The sequence below is a fragment of the Quercus robur genome, chromosome 4 (assembly GCF_932294415.1).
Source record: "Quercus robur chromosome 4, dhQueRobu3.1, whole genome shotgun sequence".
Lineage (NCBI taxonomy): Eukaryota > Viridiplantae > Streptophyta > Magnoliopsida > Fagales > Fagaceae > Quercus > Quercus robur.
In genome coordinates, this window is record NC_065537.1 from 43,745,368 (window position 1) to 43,767,403 (window position 22,036).

Sequence of the window (22,036 nt, forward strand, 5' to 3'; positions counted from 1 at the left end):
CGCCTTATAAGCTTGTGCAATGTAATGTACAGAATTCTGGACAAAATCTTAGCAAACCACCTTAAAAAAATCTTTCCTAAAGTTGTTAGCAAATCCCAAAGTGCCTCTGTCTCTGGGAAACTTATCACAGACAATGTACTAGTGGCATTCGAAACAATGCACCACAAAAATCAGAAAAGGAAAGGAAAAGAAGGTCTAATGGCAATCAAGTTAGACATGAGTAAAGACTTTGATAGAGTAGAATGGGATTGCCTGGCTAGAATAATGTAGAAATTGGGGTTTCATGATCGCTGGATATCTATTATTATGATGTGCATAACCTCTGTTTCTTATTTTGTGCTAATCAATGGACAACCAAAGGGTGAAATCATCCCTTCTCATGGTATCTGCCAAGGGGACCCCTTATCACCCTTTCTATTTTTGTTGTGTGCAAAAGGTCTTTCGGCGATGCTTTAAAGAGAAGAGAGGTTGGGAAATATCAAAGGAATTTCCATATGTCGGGGGGCTCCGCATCTATCTCATCTATTTTTTACGGATGATAGCATAATCTTTTGTCGAGCCAACATGGGTGAATGTCAGCGTATTTGGGATGTCCTTCAAGACTATGAGGCTGCATCGGGTCAAAAAATTAACAAGGATAAAACTTCCTTCTTCTTTAGCAAAAATACCAAAGCTACTGATCAAGCTGAAATAAAAAAACCTTTTTGGGGCTCATGTTATCAAGCAGCATGACAAATACTTAGGCCTTCCATCCTTGATAGGCTGAGGAAAAAAAAGGCGTTTATTAGGATCAAAGATCAGCTCAGCCAAAAGATTGCTGGATGGAAGGGAAAGCTCTTGTCCACCGCCAATAAAGAAGTCCTCATCAAAGCAGTGGCTCAAGCCACTCCTACCTATACCATGAGCTGCTTCAAGTTACCAGACTCGTTATGCAAAGATCTCAGCTCTATGATCAACAAGTTTTGGTGGAGGCAAAAGTCTAATAAGAGAAAGATATCCATGGTTTCTTGGGATAAATTGTGTAAGCCTAAAGGTGTTGGAGGCATGGCATTCAGAGCTTTCAACCTTGCTCTGTTAGCCAAGCAAGGGTGGCAGCTTCTCCAAAACATGAATTCTCTCTTCCACCATGTTTTCCAAGCTAAGTATTTTGCTGGCTGGTCTTTCCTGGATGCTCAGATTGGTAAAAGACCATCCTATGCTTGGAGAAGCATTATGGCTGCTAAGAGTGTGGTGGAAGAAGGAATTCGTTGGTCTATTGGCAATGGTGAGAGTGTGTAGATTTGGAAGGATAAATGGATTCCCAAGCCTGATACTTACAAAATCACGACTCCCATAAACCCCCTATTATACAATGAAAAGGTCTCAACTCTAATTGACAAGGAGAGGGCTGTGTGGAAATCTGAACTGGTTAATTCTATTTTTCTGCCCCATGATGCTGAATCCATCTTGGCTATTCCCTTAAGCTCTGCGTCTCCTGTGGACCAGAGAGTATGGTTCGCTACTGCCAATGATGTTTTCTGAGTCCGTAGTGCATACCAGATAAGCCATAAGCAACTAACCAAGGTTGAAGTGGGAGAATGTTCGAGCAACACTAGGATGACATCACTATGGAAGTCAATTTGGCAACTTCGCTGCCCAAACAAAATAAAAAACTTCATTTGGCAGGCTTGCAAAGATATTCTCTCCACCAAAACTAAACTCAAAGATCGTAAAATCCCATTGGAAGTAGAGTGTGACATTTGTGGGGGAGTAGAAATAGCTGGACATGTGTTTTGGGGCTGTGAACTAGCGACAGCTATGTGGCAAATGGCAAATCTCAAAGCTCTAGGCCTCACTGCCAACTCACCAAATTTCCTACTTGTTTTAGTGTGTTAAAGAGGCAAAGCCCAGCCAAGACCTTGAAACCTTCGCAGCATTAGCATGGTCCCTTTGGAACAACCAGAATGCTGTTCAACATGGGGAAACCGGCAGAACTGCTTTACAGATTTTTGAAGCATCATGAGCCTGCTTAAATGAGTTCCAAACCTTCTGTGTGCTTTCCCACCCTCCTCAGCCCCATGACCCCAGCTTATGGAGACCACCTCCTCTTGGATGGTACAAGGTCAATGTTGATGGAGCTGTATTTAAAGAACTTGGACACTATGGGATCGGGGTGGTGGTTCGAAATGACAAAGGACAAATTATGGGAGCTCTTAGCAAACTGCTTCCAAATCCACTTGATGCTCTTGAGACTGAAGCCAAAGTAGGTGAGATTGGCACGACCTTTGCATGGGAGCTAGGCCTTAGAGAGATCATCCTTGAAAGGGATTCCTAAACTGTCAAGGCTGCCACTGCTAACCATGATCCGGGCCCAATCCAAGTCCATCATTTAATTACTGGAATAAAGTCATGGGAATCCAAGTTCAAAGCATGGAAGTCTTCCTTCACTCGCAGAGGCGAGAACAAGGCAGCTCACCAAATGGCCAAATATGCCAAGCACATATCTGACTGTATTATTTGGGTGGAGGATACTCCCCCTATTATTGCTTCTCAAATCCTACATGATGTATCTGTTTTGGGTTTTAATCCCGTTTAATGAAAGCTTTCTAGCATTCCTTTCAAAAAAAAATTATCTTTTGAGAAGGGTAATTATTGGATACTCTCAAAATACCATAAATGTGTACTCCCCCCTAACATATAACTATAGATCCCATTAATTAAGTTAATGGTGGGATCCACAATTCATGTAAGAGGGGGGAGTATGCATTTATAGTACTCTCGAAGTATCTAATAATTTTCCCTTTTGAGAAAGCATTATACCAAGCAATAATTCATTAATTTTTGCAAAAGCATTCTACTATTGTATCCTACTACTAGAAAATTCGCATTCTACTATTGTATCCCACTACTAGTAAATTCAGAGGATCTAAGACACTTTTTGTAATATAAATATCACACTATAGCTTGAAGTTAGGTAGAGTAAATTTTAGACAAGAAAAAACCCAAAGTTTTCTTCCATAACTTGTAACACGTCCATTTTACCATATGTCTCTCTATGTTCCTCTTCATTTATATAATAATAATAAATAAATAAATAAAAAAGCTGACTGACTGCCCAAAAGAAAAAAAACTTACTACTTAACTAGCCATTTCAAAACCAAATTGTTACGGTTAAGCTCCAGTCTATCCTCCAAATGCACTACCTCACATCACCAAATGCAGACATCAAGATAATTAAATCGATGATATCCTATACCACTATAAGAATTCAAACTAAGACAAGTGCCAGAAAAATTACATAAACTTTTGAGAAACCAAAACATGTGTATGAAACTTAAAAGTCTGTTTGAGAGATGGTAAAGGAATGAGCTGTGGGTGCATCAACAGACGGTTTATATTTACTCCATGTTTCATGCATGAAATCTATTCTTCTTTCCCAATTCCAAAACGCAGGGTGGTTAACTATAACCTAGAAAGCACAGGTGCGGCTCTAAGGCCGCTGCACCCGCACCTGACGTGCATTGATGCGGCCTGCGATGCATGATGCCATTGACCGCGCCTCAGTGCTCCTTATTTTTTTTTTTATTTTTTTTTCATTTTTTCAGATTCATGCCAAATCGGGCCAATTCCAGCCGAAACAGGCCACCACCATGTCGTCGGCCTCCATTCTTCTGCTTTATGTGGCCTTGTGAGAGAAGGAAAAAAGAGAGAGAGAGAGAGAGAGAGAGAGAGAGAGAGAGAGAGAAAGATAAGGACGCCTGCTTCATGTGCACTTACCTAAAACTGTGACAGAGAGAGCAAGGAGAAAGTTGTGAACTGTGGATAGATTTTTGAATAGGTGTATTGGTATAAGAGATAAGGACCTGGAAAAGTAAAAATGATAGAAAATGTTGGAACTTGTGAAAATAGTTAAAATACAAGTTTTGATTCTTTGATTTTATCGCCTTTACCCATCAGTTTTTATTATTCTTTAATACTTTGATTTTATCACCTCATTACTTTTTTTTTTTTTTGAAGGAAAATAATTTAATATTATAAATATGTTATTGGGCTAAAATTGGAGTTGTGTAAACATTATAATAATATATATAAATATGCTTTTAAATTTGTTAATATATGCTTACCATTACTCTTAAATTGGTATATGTTTACCATTATATAAAAAAAATATGCTTAGCAATATATAAAAAATATAAATAGGAGTAAAAATATTTTTAATAATTTTTTAATTGCCGCACCCGCACCCTACTTTTTAAAAAATTGTTTAGTCCCGCACCCGCATCCGCACCTGCACCCAAATCCAAATCCACACCTATGCTTCAAAGACTATAACCTTCCAATGGGCGAAGGATGCGGAAGAATTTGACAATATATAATAAATGTTCTTTAAATCTTGAGGCAAATCACACGTCTTTTTAAATAGGATTACAGAAAAAATCAAGTGATTTAAGACCAAAAAGTCATCTCTTTAATTCCTTATTTAAGAATCCCTCATGTCAATATGCATTTCATACATGCGTCCAAAAGCTTCACCTCATATTCATTTCCACCCTTAAGCGTCTTTCTTCTCTTCATAGCATAATTAATGGGATGTTTTTGCCACTGCGACTGCGACTATGATTGCGATTGCCACTGCCCAGAAGAGCACAAAGTCTCTGGTGGGGGACCATAGGTTTCTACGATTGTCATCTAACCATTGATTAAGTGTACAATCAAATTGGAAAGAATTTAAGAAAGTATTACAGGAATTAACTTTTTGAATAGCGAAATGACGTGCATATACACTAAATTTGTAGTGCCTCTCCTCCTTATGCTCACACAAAATGGGATACTCAATAACCCGCTCACGCAAAATGGGATACTCTATGATAAGAGAAGTTTTGCAGCGCTGGTAAATTTGTCCATGTTAGACGAAGGCAACGACCCTACCAAAGTCGTCAGTCTCACCAACATGACCGTAGCGTGAGCAATGACAGAATAAGATCGACGGTCCCATCCTAAAGCTGACGACAACACCTTTTCGGTCAACCGGCACCCAAAGGTGACGACTTGGATAGGTAGACAGGGATAAGAAGTAGACGGAACACGCCAAGCAAGTTGAAGGGAATAATAGAACCTCTGATGAGCCTGACATGGCCTTACTTGGCCTACACGCATAAGCATATAAGGAAATATCTTGTGCACCACACTCAACCCTAATCAAGAGAGTCCTATAAGGAAAGAATTCCGCAAAATACGCGACTTAGAGAGGATCTTTCCTACAAGGAAACATCTTTTTAACCAAAGTACGGATGTCAATCCTACACTACTATAAAAACCCCAAGACTCTCACAAATCAAGGCACGCATAATTTACCCCAGTTCTGGTACTCTAGAGTTATGAAAAGTTGTCTAACTTAACTTTCGGAGGGTCTTTGACCATGCGGCTTACTGACGATTTTCAGCATCATCACTCTATAACTACACGAGCACATAACAACTTTGATGTTTCTTTAAAGTAGACTTCCATATTTTTTGAGTTAAAAAAAAATGAAAATAAAATCACAAAAAGAAAGAGGAAGTTGAAAACTGTTCACAAAATGAATAAACTACACTGCTACTAAAAATGCAACAAAAGGATATAACAAGAAACAAAGGAAAAAAAAAAAAGAATAAGTTGTTACCTGATATTGATAGATGAAAGATGGTGTGGGAGAAAAGAGTTTGAACTTGGCGCTGTTTACGCCAACCACAAAAGGAAACAACTAACGAGCAGAAGGCGTTTGCTGTGAAAATGGACTTTAATTCAAAGTTTTTGTGTTGTTTGAGCTCGAAGTCGGAGTGTAGGAACTAAATGTGAAATGAAAATAAAAATGAAAACAGGGCTCTTGGGTTTGTGTGATCGAAGAGTATGATGAAATTTCTCAATAAAGGAACTGAACCCCTCACATTCTCCTCATGAAAACTTAATAAGTGCAAAAAATAGGCTCAATTAAGTCTTAACATAGTTTCAAAATCCAAAATTTTAGATTTTTATTTTATTTTATTTTTTAATTACCAACTAATGTTCATCCCATTCCTTCCTACACGTGCACATTCACCTCCTTTTCCTAAAATTTAGCACATTATTTAGTAGCTCTTTGATTTTATTATTTTATCTCTAAATAAATTATTTTAAAAATACTTCCCCCAAGTATCATTTTTCTTTTTGTAAATTAAACTTTACTTTCTTCAAAAAAAAAAAAAAAATTTTTTTTGGGGGGCCGGGGGGGGTGGGGGGGGGGGGGGGGGTGGGGGTGGTGTTTCATTATTTACAAAATTTTGCCAAGTTAGTTATTAAACTCAATCTTCCCCCACAATCAACAGGTAAAATTTTTTATTATCAAATAGGAGACATTAGGGATCCTATATTCAAATCCTATCTACCCAAAAAAAAAAAAAAAAAAAAAAAAAAAAAAAAAAAAAAAATTTGATGTCTTCGCATGATATATAGTAAACGGTACATGTAATGAACCTCTAGGTTTCAAATAGGATAGTATCTAAAAAAAAAGTATAAAGAATATTAATCATATATTAATACAATTTCAAAAGATTATTACGCATGACTTAATGAAAGAAAATATTTGTCTTGAATTATATAAAATTGACTAGGTGAAACTAAATAAATAAAATAATAATAATAATATCATCTATAATAAATCATGTAGAGTTTCAAGTATAAATTACCAATATTTGTGTACTATTTAGTGGATTTAAAATTATTGATATATTTAGTTCAACCGATTGTAGTTGTTGTGACTATATTCTTGAGTGCTGTGTAAATCTAAATTTATAAACATATATGTTTTTTTTTTGTTAATTTAACATGCAAATGTGACAATTTATATGCTTGATCCACCTGAGGCCGAACCGTCAATTAGAATGTCAGGTGCAAACAGTTTTTATCAATCAGTTAGCAACACGTGGGAGAGTTCTCCACCTGAAGGGATTAGGTTCGGTGGTAATTCCATTAAAAACAGTAATAAACCTAGAGTCTAGAGACGCAAACTTTGTCACACTATACCACAGCATTTTTTTGGTTTAATCTTTTTGAGAAACAAACACACACACAAGGGAGAATTGGTATTGCCGTATTGGTTATAAACCTAGTGCACTGCTCTCTTTCTCTCTCTCTCTCCAACCAGTTTATAAGTAGAAAAAATTCAAGAATGAACTATAATGCAGCTCGAATCATGTGAGCTTGAGAAATGCACCAGTATATAGACAGTAAGGACACAATAACAATGAGCCACTTACAAAGAATTGGTAAAAAGTAAAAACATCAAATAAGATTCTTCTAGTTGAATTAGACGGGGTTGCAAATGAGTGGTGTTTAAATAGTTTCCGTTTACACAAATCCTCAAAATCAGACTAAATATTATACACATCCCTGATCTTCTTATGCATCTAGGCAAGACAACATAACAGGATAATCAGACAGAAATAAGGAATTAACATTAACACACCTATAACCTCTATACATCCCCTCCCCACCCCAAAATCTTATGTACTAGATTACAATGGAATTTAAGATGAAATGATACCTACATCACCCTAGATTTGGGAAGCTGCAAGAGGGAGAGCAGTCTCAACCACAGAAAACAGATTCAAGGTAAAACCTCCTAACCCCCAGCCCCCCCATCTTTCTTCTTCTCTCTCTTCCCAGCTCTGAAAAATATACATATCAGATCAATAATTACTCTTGTGAAAACTGATGCCAAGCTCCTATTGCGCTTCAATCACTCTTCAAGCTTCTATTGTGCTTCAATCACTCTTTACACAAAGCTGCACTTCCATCAGAGGTTGGCTCATCAAATGAACTGGAGTTGAATCATCCATTTTTTTCTAATTGTAGATTTTCACTGGCTTCTCAAATGTGTGACGATTCTGCAAAATCCAGATGAAGTCACTGCGAAGGCTCCAATTACTACTAAAATATTTACTTATATTTTACCTTCATCCATATTACTTTTGTCATTCCTTTTCAAAAGTGGGGAGGGTAAATTGGGCAGGGAGGTGCCCAGAAGTCCAAAACTTTCTCAAGTATATACAAAATTGCATGGTTAATACATATAATTGGATTATTAATTCTCCTTTAAACATTGTTCATGATCCAAAAGGATTATAAACTTCCATACCTTACCCAATAGGGAGGGAGCTGGTACCAATTGGTGTATTGTTCATATTATAACTACCCACTACTAACACTATGGTTCAGTGAGGTGTGAGTTTAAGTACCAGATGTAAGCAATTGTCATCTTAATTTATGCAATTATTCATTCACGAAGGTTTATTACTTCAATTTGGTCTCATTTTTCTATCAGGGAAAAATAATTTAGCAAGGGCTGTGAATACAGTGTCAAGGTCAATTTAGTAAGGGCTATGAATGTTCAGCACGAAAGTATCCAACACTATATATAATTTTTCTCTTCCTTTCATTTGACACACTTTCCAAACTCAACATAATACCTGCTTAAACATATTCCAAGGCATTCACATACCTGATTAGCTGCATATGACCTTTTAGGAGCATTGTCAGTGTGTTCCAACCCAAGATACTGCTCCCAAGCACCATAAACATCCCTTCTCTGAAAATTGAAAAGTGATAAAAAGAAATGAGAACAGACAATTAAAACCACATGTAAATGACACCACTGTGGGCATGTTGAGTGGGATGGAGAACATGTGCATACCTGCCCTCTGTGTGTGTGTGCATGTGTGTGTGCGTGTGAGAGAGAGAGAGAGAGAGAGAGAGAGACCTGAAACCGACTGGACACAATGTCAGAGTCCTGGAGATAATCTGGACGACCCAATGACAAAAATGCGAACTTCCACTGAGCGGAACAAGAATGTTCATGAGGGGAACAAAGTGAGATTACATTCAACAACAAAATAAGAATATGGTGTTCTGTTAAACAGTCATGTGAAGCAAAATTAAGTAACATGCTAGGAAACAAGATGGACACAAAATAAGTCTGTCCCTGGGTAAGACAGTAACTGAGAAGACTTAAAGAAGAGAAAAATACCTTAGAAAACTCCTCATCAGGTACTTGCAACTTTTTCTGTATGCGCTCCTTAACTTCAGCTAATGTCTCACCCTCACGGATAACCAAGAAAAATGGTTCTCCAAAATTTTGAACCTGCTGTAAGATCCAAAAAACAATACAAAGTAAATAAATATATCCAATTACATATATTGGAAATTGATGTCTAGGTGAGAAGGCCTGAGATTCCGCCAGTGTCACAACATTGAATTAGACTTTATATATATATATATATATATATATATATAAAAGGCCACTTCATTTATGTGCCATGTAACGTAATATTATTGTATAAGAGCTTTGTTTTGTTTTGTTTTGTTTTTTGTTGAGTGTTTTTTTCCAGATAATCAAAATGATGCCATTTCCAAGTGTTACTTTATTTGAAACTATTTTATTAAAATTCTAAGAAATTTAAAACACTACCTACGTTACACCACTGACATAAATATTCTACTTTACACCAAAGTTATCCTCATTAAGTTTGAATAAGATTTCAAAAGTTCATTTAGCAAAATTCAAGATCTATGCATTACTATTGTTTACAATTTTGTTTTATCCATGTACATAATATATATACATATATGTTTCGCTTGCAAACAGATCTTTTATCGTTTAGTTTTATGACACCTTGTTGCTTAACTTTTGCTACGAGTTATATAATGGAATAATTTCTGCCATTATTATCTATTGCATTGTATTATTAGCTTTTGTTAATAAGTTACAATTTAAAAAAAAAAATTATACTGACTTTATTTAGCCAAATAGTGATTGTTGAGTCAACTTTATAGTTCAGTGATAAAGCTTATTAATTCATGTTAAATATCATTAGCATTCTATAAGCAAACTATACCCACTCAACATTAGTTAAAAAAAAAAAAATCACATTAATTTTTTTCCAACTTTTACCTATTTATTTGTGAGCATGTAATTTTCACAACTTTAGATAATTTTTTATAGGTAAGTTAGACGTGCATAAAATGGGTCTAGAACCCATGACCTGAGTCACCTAACCCTCCACATATATATATATATATATATATTTGTTTTGATAAGTAATAAACACAGAGTATACAAGGGTGTACATATCAAATACAAAAATTACATAAATCAAGTAAATCCAAAATTTGAAAAAAGGGTTGGTTTCTCCACACTGAAAACCAGTCCAATAAGGTTCTAACAAAGAATAACTTGAGAGGAAATGTCTAAGTAGGAGAGGAAATGTCTTAGTAGGAGCTCATTGACTTTTTAGATAATTTTTTAATAATATTATGTTATATATATATATATATATAAAATAAAATAGTCTTTGTTATTTAACATTTGCATTATACTTGTATTCTACACACAGTGAGTCTCAAACCCATGACATCACCCTCTCATTGGCTTAAAAGTCCATTCACATTGCTAATAAGTTTGATGAGGCTCCAAACATATTTTTATTTCTTCTTTGGTTGGGGGGGGGTGGTGGAGGAGGGACATGTAAGGCCCCAAAGCCTAGGGAATTCCTAAATTGTTTCAATTGCAGTAGATAATAACGCTTCAGTTGCATCTTATTTGAGTGGTGGACAGAGCTGGAGCCAGCAGTTTAGCTGATAACCTCAAAATTTGAAAGTCAAGAGTCCAAGAATAATTTCTTTGATACTTTAAATTCCCTTCTGAACAAGCAAACAATCTAATATCTTAGAGACAATTGAAGCAGTAAAGTTTGAAGTCCGTTCATGAAGTGTTGGTGTAAATGAATAATTTCCTTGACACTTTAACTTCCCTTCTAAACAAGGCGAGCATCAAATATCTTCGAGACCACGAAAAGAAAAGAAGCCATAAGTCCATTAATCAAGCTTTTGGGGGTTAAACAGGGGTCAGCTTTCCTGGGAGGAATATATGAGATGTAAAGGTAGCTCTAAAGGTTGGTTTCTTTGTATGAACAACAACAATGGACAATATATTGGTGTTGCATGTGCAAGAATAATGGGGAATCAGTTAAGCACCTTCTAAAATTATAGTTCTAGAATTCGGAAGGGAGATTTCATCAATAAAAAATTATAGTTCTAAAATTTGGAACGCTGTTCCATTGTGCATCTTGTGGACAATTTGGCATGAGCAAAATAGCAGAACATTTGATGGTATTGAATGCCCAAACCATGTCATCACATGGTCCATGTTGAGATGTTTGTATGACTAGTTGGCTGTTTCAGAAAATATCCCCTCAAGTTCTAAAAATATAGCTTAAATTTGAGATTGTAATCTCCCAGAAGTGGGATAAGGCACATCCTATGAATCTTTTCTAATTCTTCATATTAAATTATTAATAAAATTAATTTTTACTCATCAAAAAATGTATTCCCCTAATTGGTGCAAGAATAAAAAAATCTAAATTAACCAAGTGATAAACAAATTCATAGCACATGCGATTCAAAAATAACACCATCCCATGGTGATCCAAAAGTACTTACCACCTGGTTCTGAGCTGTGTCCTTCATAAAATGATAAACATGAATTAAGCGATCATGAGGACCAAGGTTTTTTTCCTCTTCAGGAACCTGTGGCAGCAAACAATCAAGATTAGAATCTTATGTGGACAAACAAAGTAGACATTCAGCATACTCAAAAGCACCAAATTTATGACACTAGTTTCACTACACAATTCAAGTTTATTTGGTCAGCCTAAGGCAAATCAGGTGATAAAAGCCATCTCAAAGACACATGCTAAGAGGTGGGGAGAAGGAATCCACTCACGAAATTAATCTCTCTCTTGCTTCATTGTACTTATACCATAACTCTATAATGCCTCTTAATATACTCCAAGGTGTCAAGCATGCATCAAAAGAGTATTAATAAGTTCAACTATCCTACATGCATCAAAAGAGTATTAATAAGTTCAACTATCCTACATGTGTTAAATAAGGAGAGTTAGCAAGTGATAAGGTGTCTTCTAATTTTATGGCCACCTAACTACCTCTTGTACAGGCAATTCTGGAGCAAACATCAGGCCAGGGTCTTATCTCCATATCATGTTTCACAAAACTCAAATCAAGGCATAAGACTAGTCCACAAAAAAATAAAAAATAAAAGCACTAATTTTTTTTGGGATAAGTAACGAAATTTAATTGAACAAAAAAGGAAACACCCGAGTACATTGGGGGTGTGCTCGAGGCGCAGTACAATCAATCTTTCAAATTACAATGCTCAAGCAAGTCTAAGAAATTAGGACAGTGACAAGGATTAAAAGCAACACTCCACTCCCATAGAGTATGAAAAAAGAGAGATTTAATCTCAATAATAAACTGTTCACATCCATCAAAGCATCACGCATTTTGTTCCCGCTAAAGACAACATAATGCCATGCAGCACGGACCTCAAAAAATTTATGTGTGTCTAAAAAGGAGCCTTCAAGCTGCTAATAATTCAAGGATCCTCTGAGGCATAACCCAAGAAAGACAAAAAAAACTCCATGCCTATGTCCATAGCTCATACGCTACGGGACAGTGAAGAAGAAGATGATCCACTGGGTCCCCTTCATTTACAATACAAAACCACTCTACAACAATAATACCTATCTTCCGTAAATTGTCAGAAGACAAAATCTTCGTAAGGCAGTCCACAAAAAGAAGGTTACTCTAGGGGAAACCTTTGATCACCACACCATCTTCTAGGCAAATGATGTGCCAATATTCCAGAAGAGGGAAAAGTATTACCCACGAACCTCAAAACCCTGACTCTCCAACAAAGTTTATCAGGACCCTCACCTTTCATGGAGGTGGAATAGATCAGATCCATAAAAGTGATCAAAGTCTCCAACTCCCAATCTTGGACAGATTAGAGAACTGAACATCCCAATTAGGGATATGCACACCTCCAATATAGAAGACTCCTTATCACAACTTATATATACACAAAAATATTTTTTAAGTTCACAAACATACAACAATATATATAAATATATATATATATATATATATGCAGATTATTATAGCTATAACCCAAATGGAACACCTGTATTGACCAGTACCTCAATATTTCATTTCCCCTGACCAAACTGAAACGCCAGTAAAGAATTTATAACTTTGATTTGAGCACCTGCCTAGCAGAAAAGTAAACTTACCTCCTCAGCACGTAATGTCCAGTATTGATCATTAATATTCTCAATCTTTTCACTGAGTGGGAAGATCTGCAAATCAACAGGCGCAGAATTACAGAAAATTTTATACATGTAATATTGTAAAACCCTTATGTTTAACAAAGCAGGTTCATTTCTATGTTATAGACGAAACAGAAGAATTAAAAGGTTTTGAAGCCCATACTATTTTTGGTTCATGCTTGATGTCGTAAACTGTTATGTAAAATGTGATCTATACCATCACATATGCTCTCTCACTTTATCCTACCTAGGCTCAATGTTGGGAAATCTTTTGTAGTGATGCAGCCAGAAAAGAGTTGAGGAAAAAAAATATTCAATTCAATGTGGAGTCTTCCTAAAACCTTTCATAGGCTAATTTAGTTATTACTAAGTCTTAATAGTTATTAGCTTAGCAAAAAAAAGTCTTAATAGTTATTAGGGTTAGAAAGTTGCTAGTTCAGTTTTAATTAAGATATACTAAAATATGGGCAATCTGGTAAATTCATTTTTTTTCTATTTTTTTGGGGAATAGGCTGCGTAAGGGCAATCTTAATTAATTTTCTTTGTTATTAGGAGTCCTAGTCTTTCTAAGAAAAGGTTACTTAGGAGTCCTATCCTTTCTAGAAAAGAGTTGGGCAATAGCCTATATAAAGGCTTCTATGTAGTCAATAAAATTAACATAGAAAGATAGAATTTAATAAAATTCAAGTAGCATATTTAAGCTTTGACAGTGTGATTGCCAACAATTTATCTTTCTTTGTATCTTGTTCATTTGTTGTTTCATCACCAAACAACCATTAAATTCCCTCAAGATTAATTCAAGAACCAGTCTTTTATTCACCTAATCCTACCTAAACCCCTCAACATCAAAACCTATTCAAGAATCCTAATATAGTACTGATTCTATCCTGCATTATCACTACAATTCAGGATGCAAGTATTGAGAAGTTAACAGGAGGATTGCATATGGAAGAAATAATTCTTATAACATATGGAAGGGAATCTTGGTATTTCATTAATCTAAAAAAAAAAGAGTACAAACTTGCCACTTCAATGTGTTTAGAATAAAGAGAAAATGAAGAACCTGAAAGAAGAGGAAAACAGGCTTGAGGGGGGAGAGAGAACAAAATCATAGGGATAGAATCAAACATGCTTCAATATGCTTCAGGGTGCAAAAAGAAGGAAGAACTAAAATTCAAAGCTGATGAATTCCATAAACAGTTGCAGAGGAACATATAAGAAAACACCAATAATGTGGATAAAACACCAATTATTTGGACAAGTATTGAGAAAATAATTGAGATCAACTCTGAGTAAATTTTTAACACCATTTCAACATTTATCACCAATATTTACTATTTAGACTCACATGGAATCCAAGTAACAAAAGAAAGTTGGGGATTGACAATATCTTCTACAACTGCTAGATAGCTACAAAATTTTTTTTTTGATAAGTAACAAGTTTTATTGATATCAAAAAAGTAACACCCTAGTACACAAGGAGTGTACAAAGGGTCAACAATTCAAGTACAAAAATTACAAAAATCAAGGAAATCAATAAAAGAAGGGAATGATTGGTTTTGCAAAGCAACCAACCAATCCAATAAAGTTCTAAAAAATAACTTCAAGTCTGATATGGATCTCTCAGTATCTTCAAAACACCTACTATTTCTCTCCCTCCAAAGACACCATATTAAGCAATGGGGAACAATTAACCAAATATAACCATTTCAATGACAACCAAGCTAGATAGCTACAAATTTTAGAAATAATTATTTAAATACTCAAACAAAAAAACTTGTAGTTGCATGAGTTGAGTACTTAATCAACAATTGTTTAATTCATATAGTAATTTACTGACAAGAAATTTTAAAATGCATTCATTTAGTGAGTTGAAATAATGAGTAAAATAAACAATAACTTGTAAAATGCTTCCATACAGGAAACAGAGAGATTCAAAAGGTACATTATAATTTTATCATCACGTGCTTCTGGATATATTGGAGAAGTAATTCATCTTCACAATTAGACATTTCCATTCAGAAAGAATATAAATTCGAACAATATCCTTTACCTTATAGATCTTGTGATAGAAAACTTCAAGCAATCTGAGTTCTGCATTGGGATGAGACAACTCTACCTGTTCCAAATATAGTCGCAACAAACAGATTTTTTTTTTTTAAATTCTTTTTTCTGATGCATATGAATTTGGTAAATAGCAACAATGGGGATAAGAAAGTATGATTGATTAAAATTTGAATCACACGTCCAGTTTTGGAATGCAAAAAACTGCAAGATTACCTTCGTCTTTAGGTCATTAATAACATCTCCCACAGTGCTCTGTTTTGGTAATCTAATTGTATGAATCACTACCTGGCAACACAACAGTAACACGTTAAGTGGCACAGAACTCAGGCTGATACAACCAAAACATAACTAAGAGATCAATTGTTATCTTCACTTACTTCATCCTTTGTAGAATGATGAAAAGCAACTTTCAAAGTTTTTAGGCCTTGCAATTCTGGCAGGGGTATATCCAATACTTCATAATAGAGAATATCAGAAGTCTAGGAAGAAAAGAGAATACATGCTTTTATCAGCCACTGAGTCACATTGGAAAAAATGAGGGTCACAAGTCCAAAACAAGGTAAAACCCATATGATAAATTACCTGATTGTAGTGGACTAGCATGTCAGACAAATGTTCCACTCCTCGGTACTTAATAGGCTGGGGTTTAGGTTGCTGGGAATAACAGTTATGAGATGTGAGCCTGATTTTGGATGGATCACCCAAGCCAAGATGCTGGGCTACTCTTTCCACGACGTCATCATAATCATGAAGTTTTGACCTAGAAAATTACAGATAAAGAGGAACACATGCTAATTAACTGATTCATCCAATACAAATTACAAAATAGCTGCAGAGAAAGTTCCATGTATAAGACAAACTTACAACTCAAGACAGAATTCATCCTCCTTTGGTTTCTCCAAAGATCGAAAGCGAACAACCTATTGATAATTATTTATAAAGTTAAAGTAAAAGTTACATCCAATGAATTGAAAAAATAAATAAATAAAGAAATGAAAAAGAAAAATAAATCTCATAGAATAGTTATATTATAATAATTCATCTCTAAGATGCCAGCACTTTTCTATCTTCCCTACTTAAAACATTAGCTTCAGAACACAGATTATTAGTTCGTTTTAAATATTAAAGCAGAGTATCTTAATATTCTTGCAGTGCATAGACCATCAGAAAATATGAACTTGACGCTTAATAAAAATTTGACAAAAGATGGCATAATAAAAATGTAAAAAGAGAGGGGAAAAAAAAAAGTGAACCTTCCTTAGGCATCCATAAACTAGTCTCTCTATTTACCTGATGTTGGGAACATCTCTTTTTGAGAAAGCACTAACTCACATCACCAAATGCATACCATAGCCTTTTATTATAATGAGCTTCCAAGAATTAGCATATCAAACTTGATAAGTCTGTTAAGAATAGTAGACAAAAAAGCTATACCCTCCCTCATAATCAAAAGAAGCATCCACCATTAAATGGAAGACACTAAAGAAAATTATAGAGGGAACCCCTCTTACAGGAAGCATCTTTTATCCATACTTCAGGAACACCCTTACCATAAATCAAGATCACTAGATCGATGATATCCTATACCACCATAAGAATTCAAACTAAGACAAGTGCCAGCAAAACATACACTATTGAGAAACCAAAATATGTATATGAACCTTAAAAGTCTGTTTGAGAGCAGGCAAAGGGAGGGAAAGGAATGAGCCGTGGGTTTTGCTCTGGAAAACAACATTGTCAACAACAGTGTGTGCTCTTGCGAATGGATTAGTGGAAGCCATTAGTTCGTTAGTAGGAATTTCGAATGGAATTGTTAACTATTGATAATTCGTGAAATTTTCATTGTTCATTTGACAAAATCTTTGAGAACTCTAAATACCATTAACATCTCAACTCCCATCAAGAGCAAGAATTCTAACTCTCATCTTTTAGGTAGGAACGCCAATTCTCACATATCTTATATATGTGATGATTGCTATTTTAATACTTAAATCCACCTTTTAAATTTTTTTTCTTTCTTAAAAACTAACAACGTAGACTTAATTTCAGAACAAAAATATATATTTTCCACAGATGTTTATTAATGTTCAAGGATATTTTTATGACTTAAAAAAATTATCCACAACGGTACAATTATCCAAAATAGCATGTATAAGATTATTTTAAGAAATTAAAATTTATATTTTTAAATGTGACATTTTCTATAAATCTATACTATTCTTCAAGAGGATTCCTCGCTATAATGTACACTTTTCAGCTGTTAAAAAATAAAAATAAAATAAAAAATAAATAAATAAATAAATAAAAACCTACCTAATGAAGTCTTAGAAAAGTTTAAATAATAGGTCAACTAAGTAAAAAATACAAATTTTCAAAATCCTAAATTTGGAATTTGTAAGAAAAACTATAATAAATTCTGCTCATCCCTTCCCACTCAAAAACAAGCACATTTAAATTTCCCACTAACCCACATCTCACCGTCCTTATTAAAATTTAAAATAACCATAACTGCACAAAGATTAGCTTCACAAATTGAAGACTTATCCCACAAAAATATCACTAGCTGCATTTTCTATTTCACTCTGATGCAGGAGACACAAAAAGAAATTAATTATAAATTTAGTTTTATCTTATTTTTGCAAGGCAATTGTATTTTTATTGATATTTTACTTTAGGACCTAGTACTCCAGTAGGTTTATGAGTGCTTTTATTTAAAGTTGGGCTTATTTTTGTAATAAGACAATTAGGGTTTCCTACGCCTATTAGAAATAAGGCTTAGTATTTCTATATAAACAAACTATGTACCCTATGAAGGAGACTTTGATGAAATGAAATTTTGAATTGGAAGAATTCAATTGTTGGGTTCTGATTCCTAGCAACTTAGGTACTGATTCCCAATTTTTCTTTGCTTGATGTTGATTCTAGGCAAGCCCCCAAGTTGAGATTCTTAGGGTTTATCATTTTATTTTGTTCAATTTTCCCCTTTATCCCCCCATTTGATGTTGTCTGGCATCAGTGCCATTTCATCTTAAGGCCATCGGGCTAAACCTCACCACATGCACCCCACCTAATGAATATAAATGGCTGAGTAGGGATTTTCTGGCCCAAAAAAATTTGTGTCAATCTGAACCTGACCAATTATCAAACAGGTCTGGTATGGGTAGAAAATTTTCAACCAAAACATGAGTACATCCAGCGCAATGCATCCTAATCAGCAATCTTATAAAGAAGACCTGCCAACCTGCCTGAATCTGGCAGAAATAAACAGACCGGGAAAACATCATTATGACCCAACAAAATGGTGTAAACTAGAACCCAATCCAATACATAAGCTGGTTAAGCATGAGTCAAAGGATTAACCAGACATGACTGTATACCGGTTCTACTGACATAGAACAAATATTAGCCCCCTAGAAGATTTCAAAACACTACCATAGTCGTTATATATTGTTTGGGCTTGTCTATAGTAGAATTTTAACTGACTGTTTGAATTTAGGAATTGATAATGTACTTTTAAAAAAACAAGTGCTCAAACTTGGCAACACAAGCAAATGCAGCATGCAAGGTTGGTGCACCGTGAAGACCACATACCCACAATAGTGCAAAAGCTCAACATGTAGCATAAAAACATGGAGATCCTGATCTCCGAATTGTAAAGGTTCACTCTGTACCTGACGATTGTGCACATAATCCAAGAATGAAGGAACATCTGGATAGCGACATTGATCACTGCTTCCAACTGGAGCGGATTTCTGAAAGCAAACGATGTCCCCGTCTTCGAGCTGAAAAATGCAAATGAAAATAAGGCCATAAAGAAAGTAGATAGTGATTCGACACAGAAGACAGCTATAGAGAAAAGGTAAGGAGCAAACAAACAGAAAATTCATGAAATACATCTGAAAAAAATTCCCAAAGCAAAGCATTTGCAATTAGCCGTCTATAACATACCTGACTCGAACGGAAAGTCACCTTCTTGTCAATGCGTTCACACATGATAGTAGGTTCAAACTTTATTTCCTGAATATCAAATAGGATGAGTAAGGTAACAGCTGAAATTAGATAAGAAAGAAAGAAAAAGTTAAACTTACCTCATAAAGTTCAATTTCTTCATCAGCACTGAATCCAGCCATTTCATTTAGTTTTGGCAATATTTCCACTGGCTTACCACTACCCTTAACAAAAAGCCTCCCAACATATCTGACATTATAGAAGAAAAGCATGAGTGCTTTCTGCAACTCTAACAAGGAGGGAAGAAGGAAAGAGAAACTACCGGAGCTCCTCTTTCGATGGGTCATATAGCTTAAAGAATAGCAGAATATCTTCTTTCGTCCTTTCAGGAGGAGGAACAGGCTGCAAATCCTGAGTGATTATGCAGATCAGTAACAGCACAAAAGAGAGAATCCATGCCACTCAATGATAAACCAATTCCAATAATATTTATCAAAAGATCTACTCAAACAACCAGAGGGGGATCACCTCATCAGATATGAAAGACAACATTACCTGCCCAAGTTCTACTTCTAGAAACAGCTTAAGTTCTGCATTATTTGCCTTGTTGGAAACTTCTCTCAACTGTCCAACCTACAATGCACAAAAGTGTCATAAAACATACATATTTTCCTACCATCAACAGGCTAAGGCAACCATGTTATCAAACGAACATGAATAGCTGAACAATCAACAGTTATATCACACACTTTAAATATATGTTCTTTAGTGTCTGTTTGCATGCAGCTGAACCATAAATTGCAGAACTATTTAGATCATGATTTTTAGGTCAAACATAAGAGCAGTATATAAAGTTTCTTGACAAAAACGCAAAATACATATAAAATACTGTACATAAATTTGGCAAATTAAGGAAATTCCACCATACATTTCAAAATGCATGCTAGAAGTATGTCTGTGTGATGTGCCAATTTTCAAAGACAGAAGTCCTACAAATCATAGATCTGCTAGATTCATTCAGTCTGTCAAAAAACTACTCAAAATTTTAAGGAAATGCATAGTAATCCAGCCCAAGATCATCATGCCATCAAATAACAAAATCAGATGAACCAAATTCAATGCTATATATTGATAAGTAATGTGATTTCATTAAAACTCAAAAACAATATACCAGAAACACACATGCAAAGGAAACAAAGCAACAAAAAAGAGCAAAAAATAAAAGCAGGCCAGCCTCATCAGCTAATAGCTAAAGGGACTACAAAATCCAAAAAAATAAGCCGTAGAAACCAAATGCATTAATATTAATCCGCCTTCATAGATGTACAACTTAAAATCCCACTTCCCTTAAGTCTTTCTCAACTATCTGGGAACACGCTCCTCATCATCTATATGCCCATCAAATTTGCAACTTTCACTCATATTAATTTAAACCTCTCTCTAACTTGTAATATCATTTGAATCAAAATCGGTCTTTCACACTAATGCATTCACCAGATATATGGTCATTTGTTTTGCTTTGTTTGTTTTTTTTTTTTTTTTTGGGTGATTCTTAGATCCATGATTGATCTTCTGGAATGTTGTCAAGGACATTTTCATTGCCAAAAAGTAGCTGAGGTGTGGCAAGCCCTGCCTCTTTGCGTCATGCAGGATTTGTAGTATGAAAGAAACAAGAGGTCCTTTGATGGAATTGAAAATCCTATTCTTCTAATCAAAGAGCATAAGAATTGGATGAGTGCCTGGGGGGGCATCCTTTGATGTCTTTTGTTGATTTTTTTGTTTTTTTAGTCTCCTTTTTGGATATGTATTCTTTGAAATGGGACAGTTCACAGCCTATGTCAGCCCCTTTCCTTTCTTCAATAAAATTTTTCTTAAAATTTTTTTAAAATAATAATAGATAAAATAAAAACCATAATGCATTCACCAGTTTTTGTTGCACATGTCCAAACCATCGTAATAGACTCGACCTAAACTTTCAATGAATATCTTCAATCATGACTATCATATCTGGAATTTTGCCTCACACACCATGGTATTCTCATTTTAATTATAATTATGAAAATGACATCTTGATCACGCAACATCAATATTGTAAAGCATAGCCGTAATCCACCCAATCGACTTCTTCTTGAACTTCATTGATCACCACCATAGGCTTCTCCTTGAAGGTGAGCTTCTCATTGAAGAATATCTCCCAACCCGGATAACATTACAAAACTTTATTGTCAACCTAATAAGTATTCTAAGGTCACATGGTATCTCAACTGCACTCACAAACTTCATCCATCCTACCCTAATCCTATGGATAACATCCTCCAAAAAAATATGAAAGAAAAGGACTTAATCTAGATATATGAAATTTTAAATCACGATGAAAGATTCCTCTGATTTCGTTTGAAAATATAGAAGACAAGACCCAAAAAAATTATCAGCCATTCAAATATTACAATTTTCACAAGATAAATGACAGAAATTATTTTCATTTCTGATTAGACCATCTTTATGGATGATTGAACAAAGAAATAACTAGGGTGAACATTCTTTGATACATCCTGAAAATCATATTTTATTATCCTCATCTCGTCTAATTATATTAAACTCTCAGTCCAATTTCATGTTATAGTCTGATCTGTCTTTTAATTAACACAATATTATTTGGGGCTCTAACTTTGTCAGTAGTTCGAGGTGTCTAAGACAAGGTGACCCATTATCCCCTTTAATTATTCATTTTGGTGGAGGTCATCAATACGATGTTAAGGAGAACTAACAAGAGAGGTTATATTTGGGATTCCAAGGTGGGCTCCAATGTTGTTGGTTTGTGTGTCTTGCATTTATTATTTGCT

The 22,036-nt window shown here is 34.9% G+C and overlaps 1 protein-coding gene across 26 annotated transcripts in view; it reads right to left on the reverse strand.

The window, feature by feature from the left end:
* Positions 1 to 7,278: 7,278 nt before the first annotated feature.
* LOC126722041 (ubiquitin C-terminal hydrolase 12-like) overlaps positions 7,279 to 22,036 on the reverse strand; it is a 102,176-nt gene continuing 87,418 nt past the window's right edge. For 19 of the 26 annotated variants that reach the window (XM_050425192.1, XM_050425193.1, XM_050425187.1 and 16 more), the window contains exons 17-32: positions 19,749 to 19,826; positions 19,516 to 19,604; positions 19,334 to 19,442; positions 19,194 to 19,262; positions 18,917 to 19,027; positions 16,110 to 16,165; positions 15,828 to 16,005; positions 15,623 to 15,724; positions 15,459 to 15,530; positions 15,232 to 15,297; positions 13,143 to 13,208; positions 11,494 to 11,580; positions 9,023 to 9,139; positions 8,756 to 8,830; positions 8,498 to 8,584; positions 7,279 to 7,883 (exon numbers count right to left, since the gene is read on the reverse strand). In XM_050425192.1, the coding sequence (XP_050281149.1) occupies positions 7,842 to 7,883; positions 8,498 to 8,584; positions 8,756 to 8,830; positions 9,023 to 9,139; positions 11,494 to 11,580; positions 13,143 to 13,208; positions 15,232 to 15,297; positions 15,459 to 15,530; positions 15,623 to 15,724; positions 15,828 to 16,005; positions 16,110 to 16,165; positions 18,917 to 19,027; positions 19,194 to 19,262; positions 19,334 to 19,442; positions 19,516 to 19,604; positions 19,749 to 19,826 (1,404 nt within the window). In that variant the 3' untranslated portion in view covers positions 7,279 to 7,841. The remainder of the gene's footprint in view (positions 7,884 to 8,497; positions 8,585 to 8,755; positions 8,831 to 9,022; positions 9,140 to 11,493; positions 11,581 to 13,142; positions 13,209 to 15,231; positions 15,298 to 15,458; positions 15,531 to 15,622; positions 15,725 to 15,827; positions 16,006 to 16,109; positions 16,166 to 18,916; positions 19,028 to 19,193; positions 19,263 to 19,333; positions 19,443 to 19,515; positions 19,605 to 19,748; positions 19,827 to 22,036) is intronic. The other 7 variants (XM_050425196.1, XM_050425176.1, XM_050425197.1 and 4 more) reach the window with 4 other exon arrangements.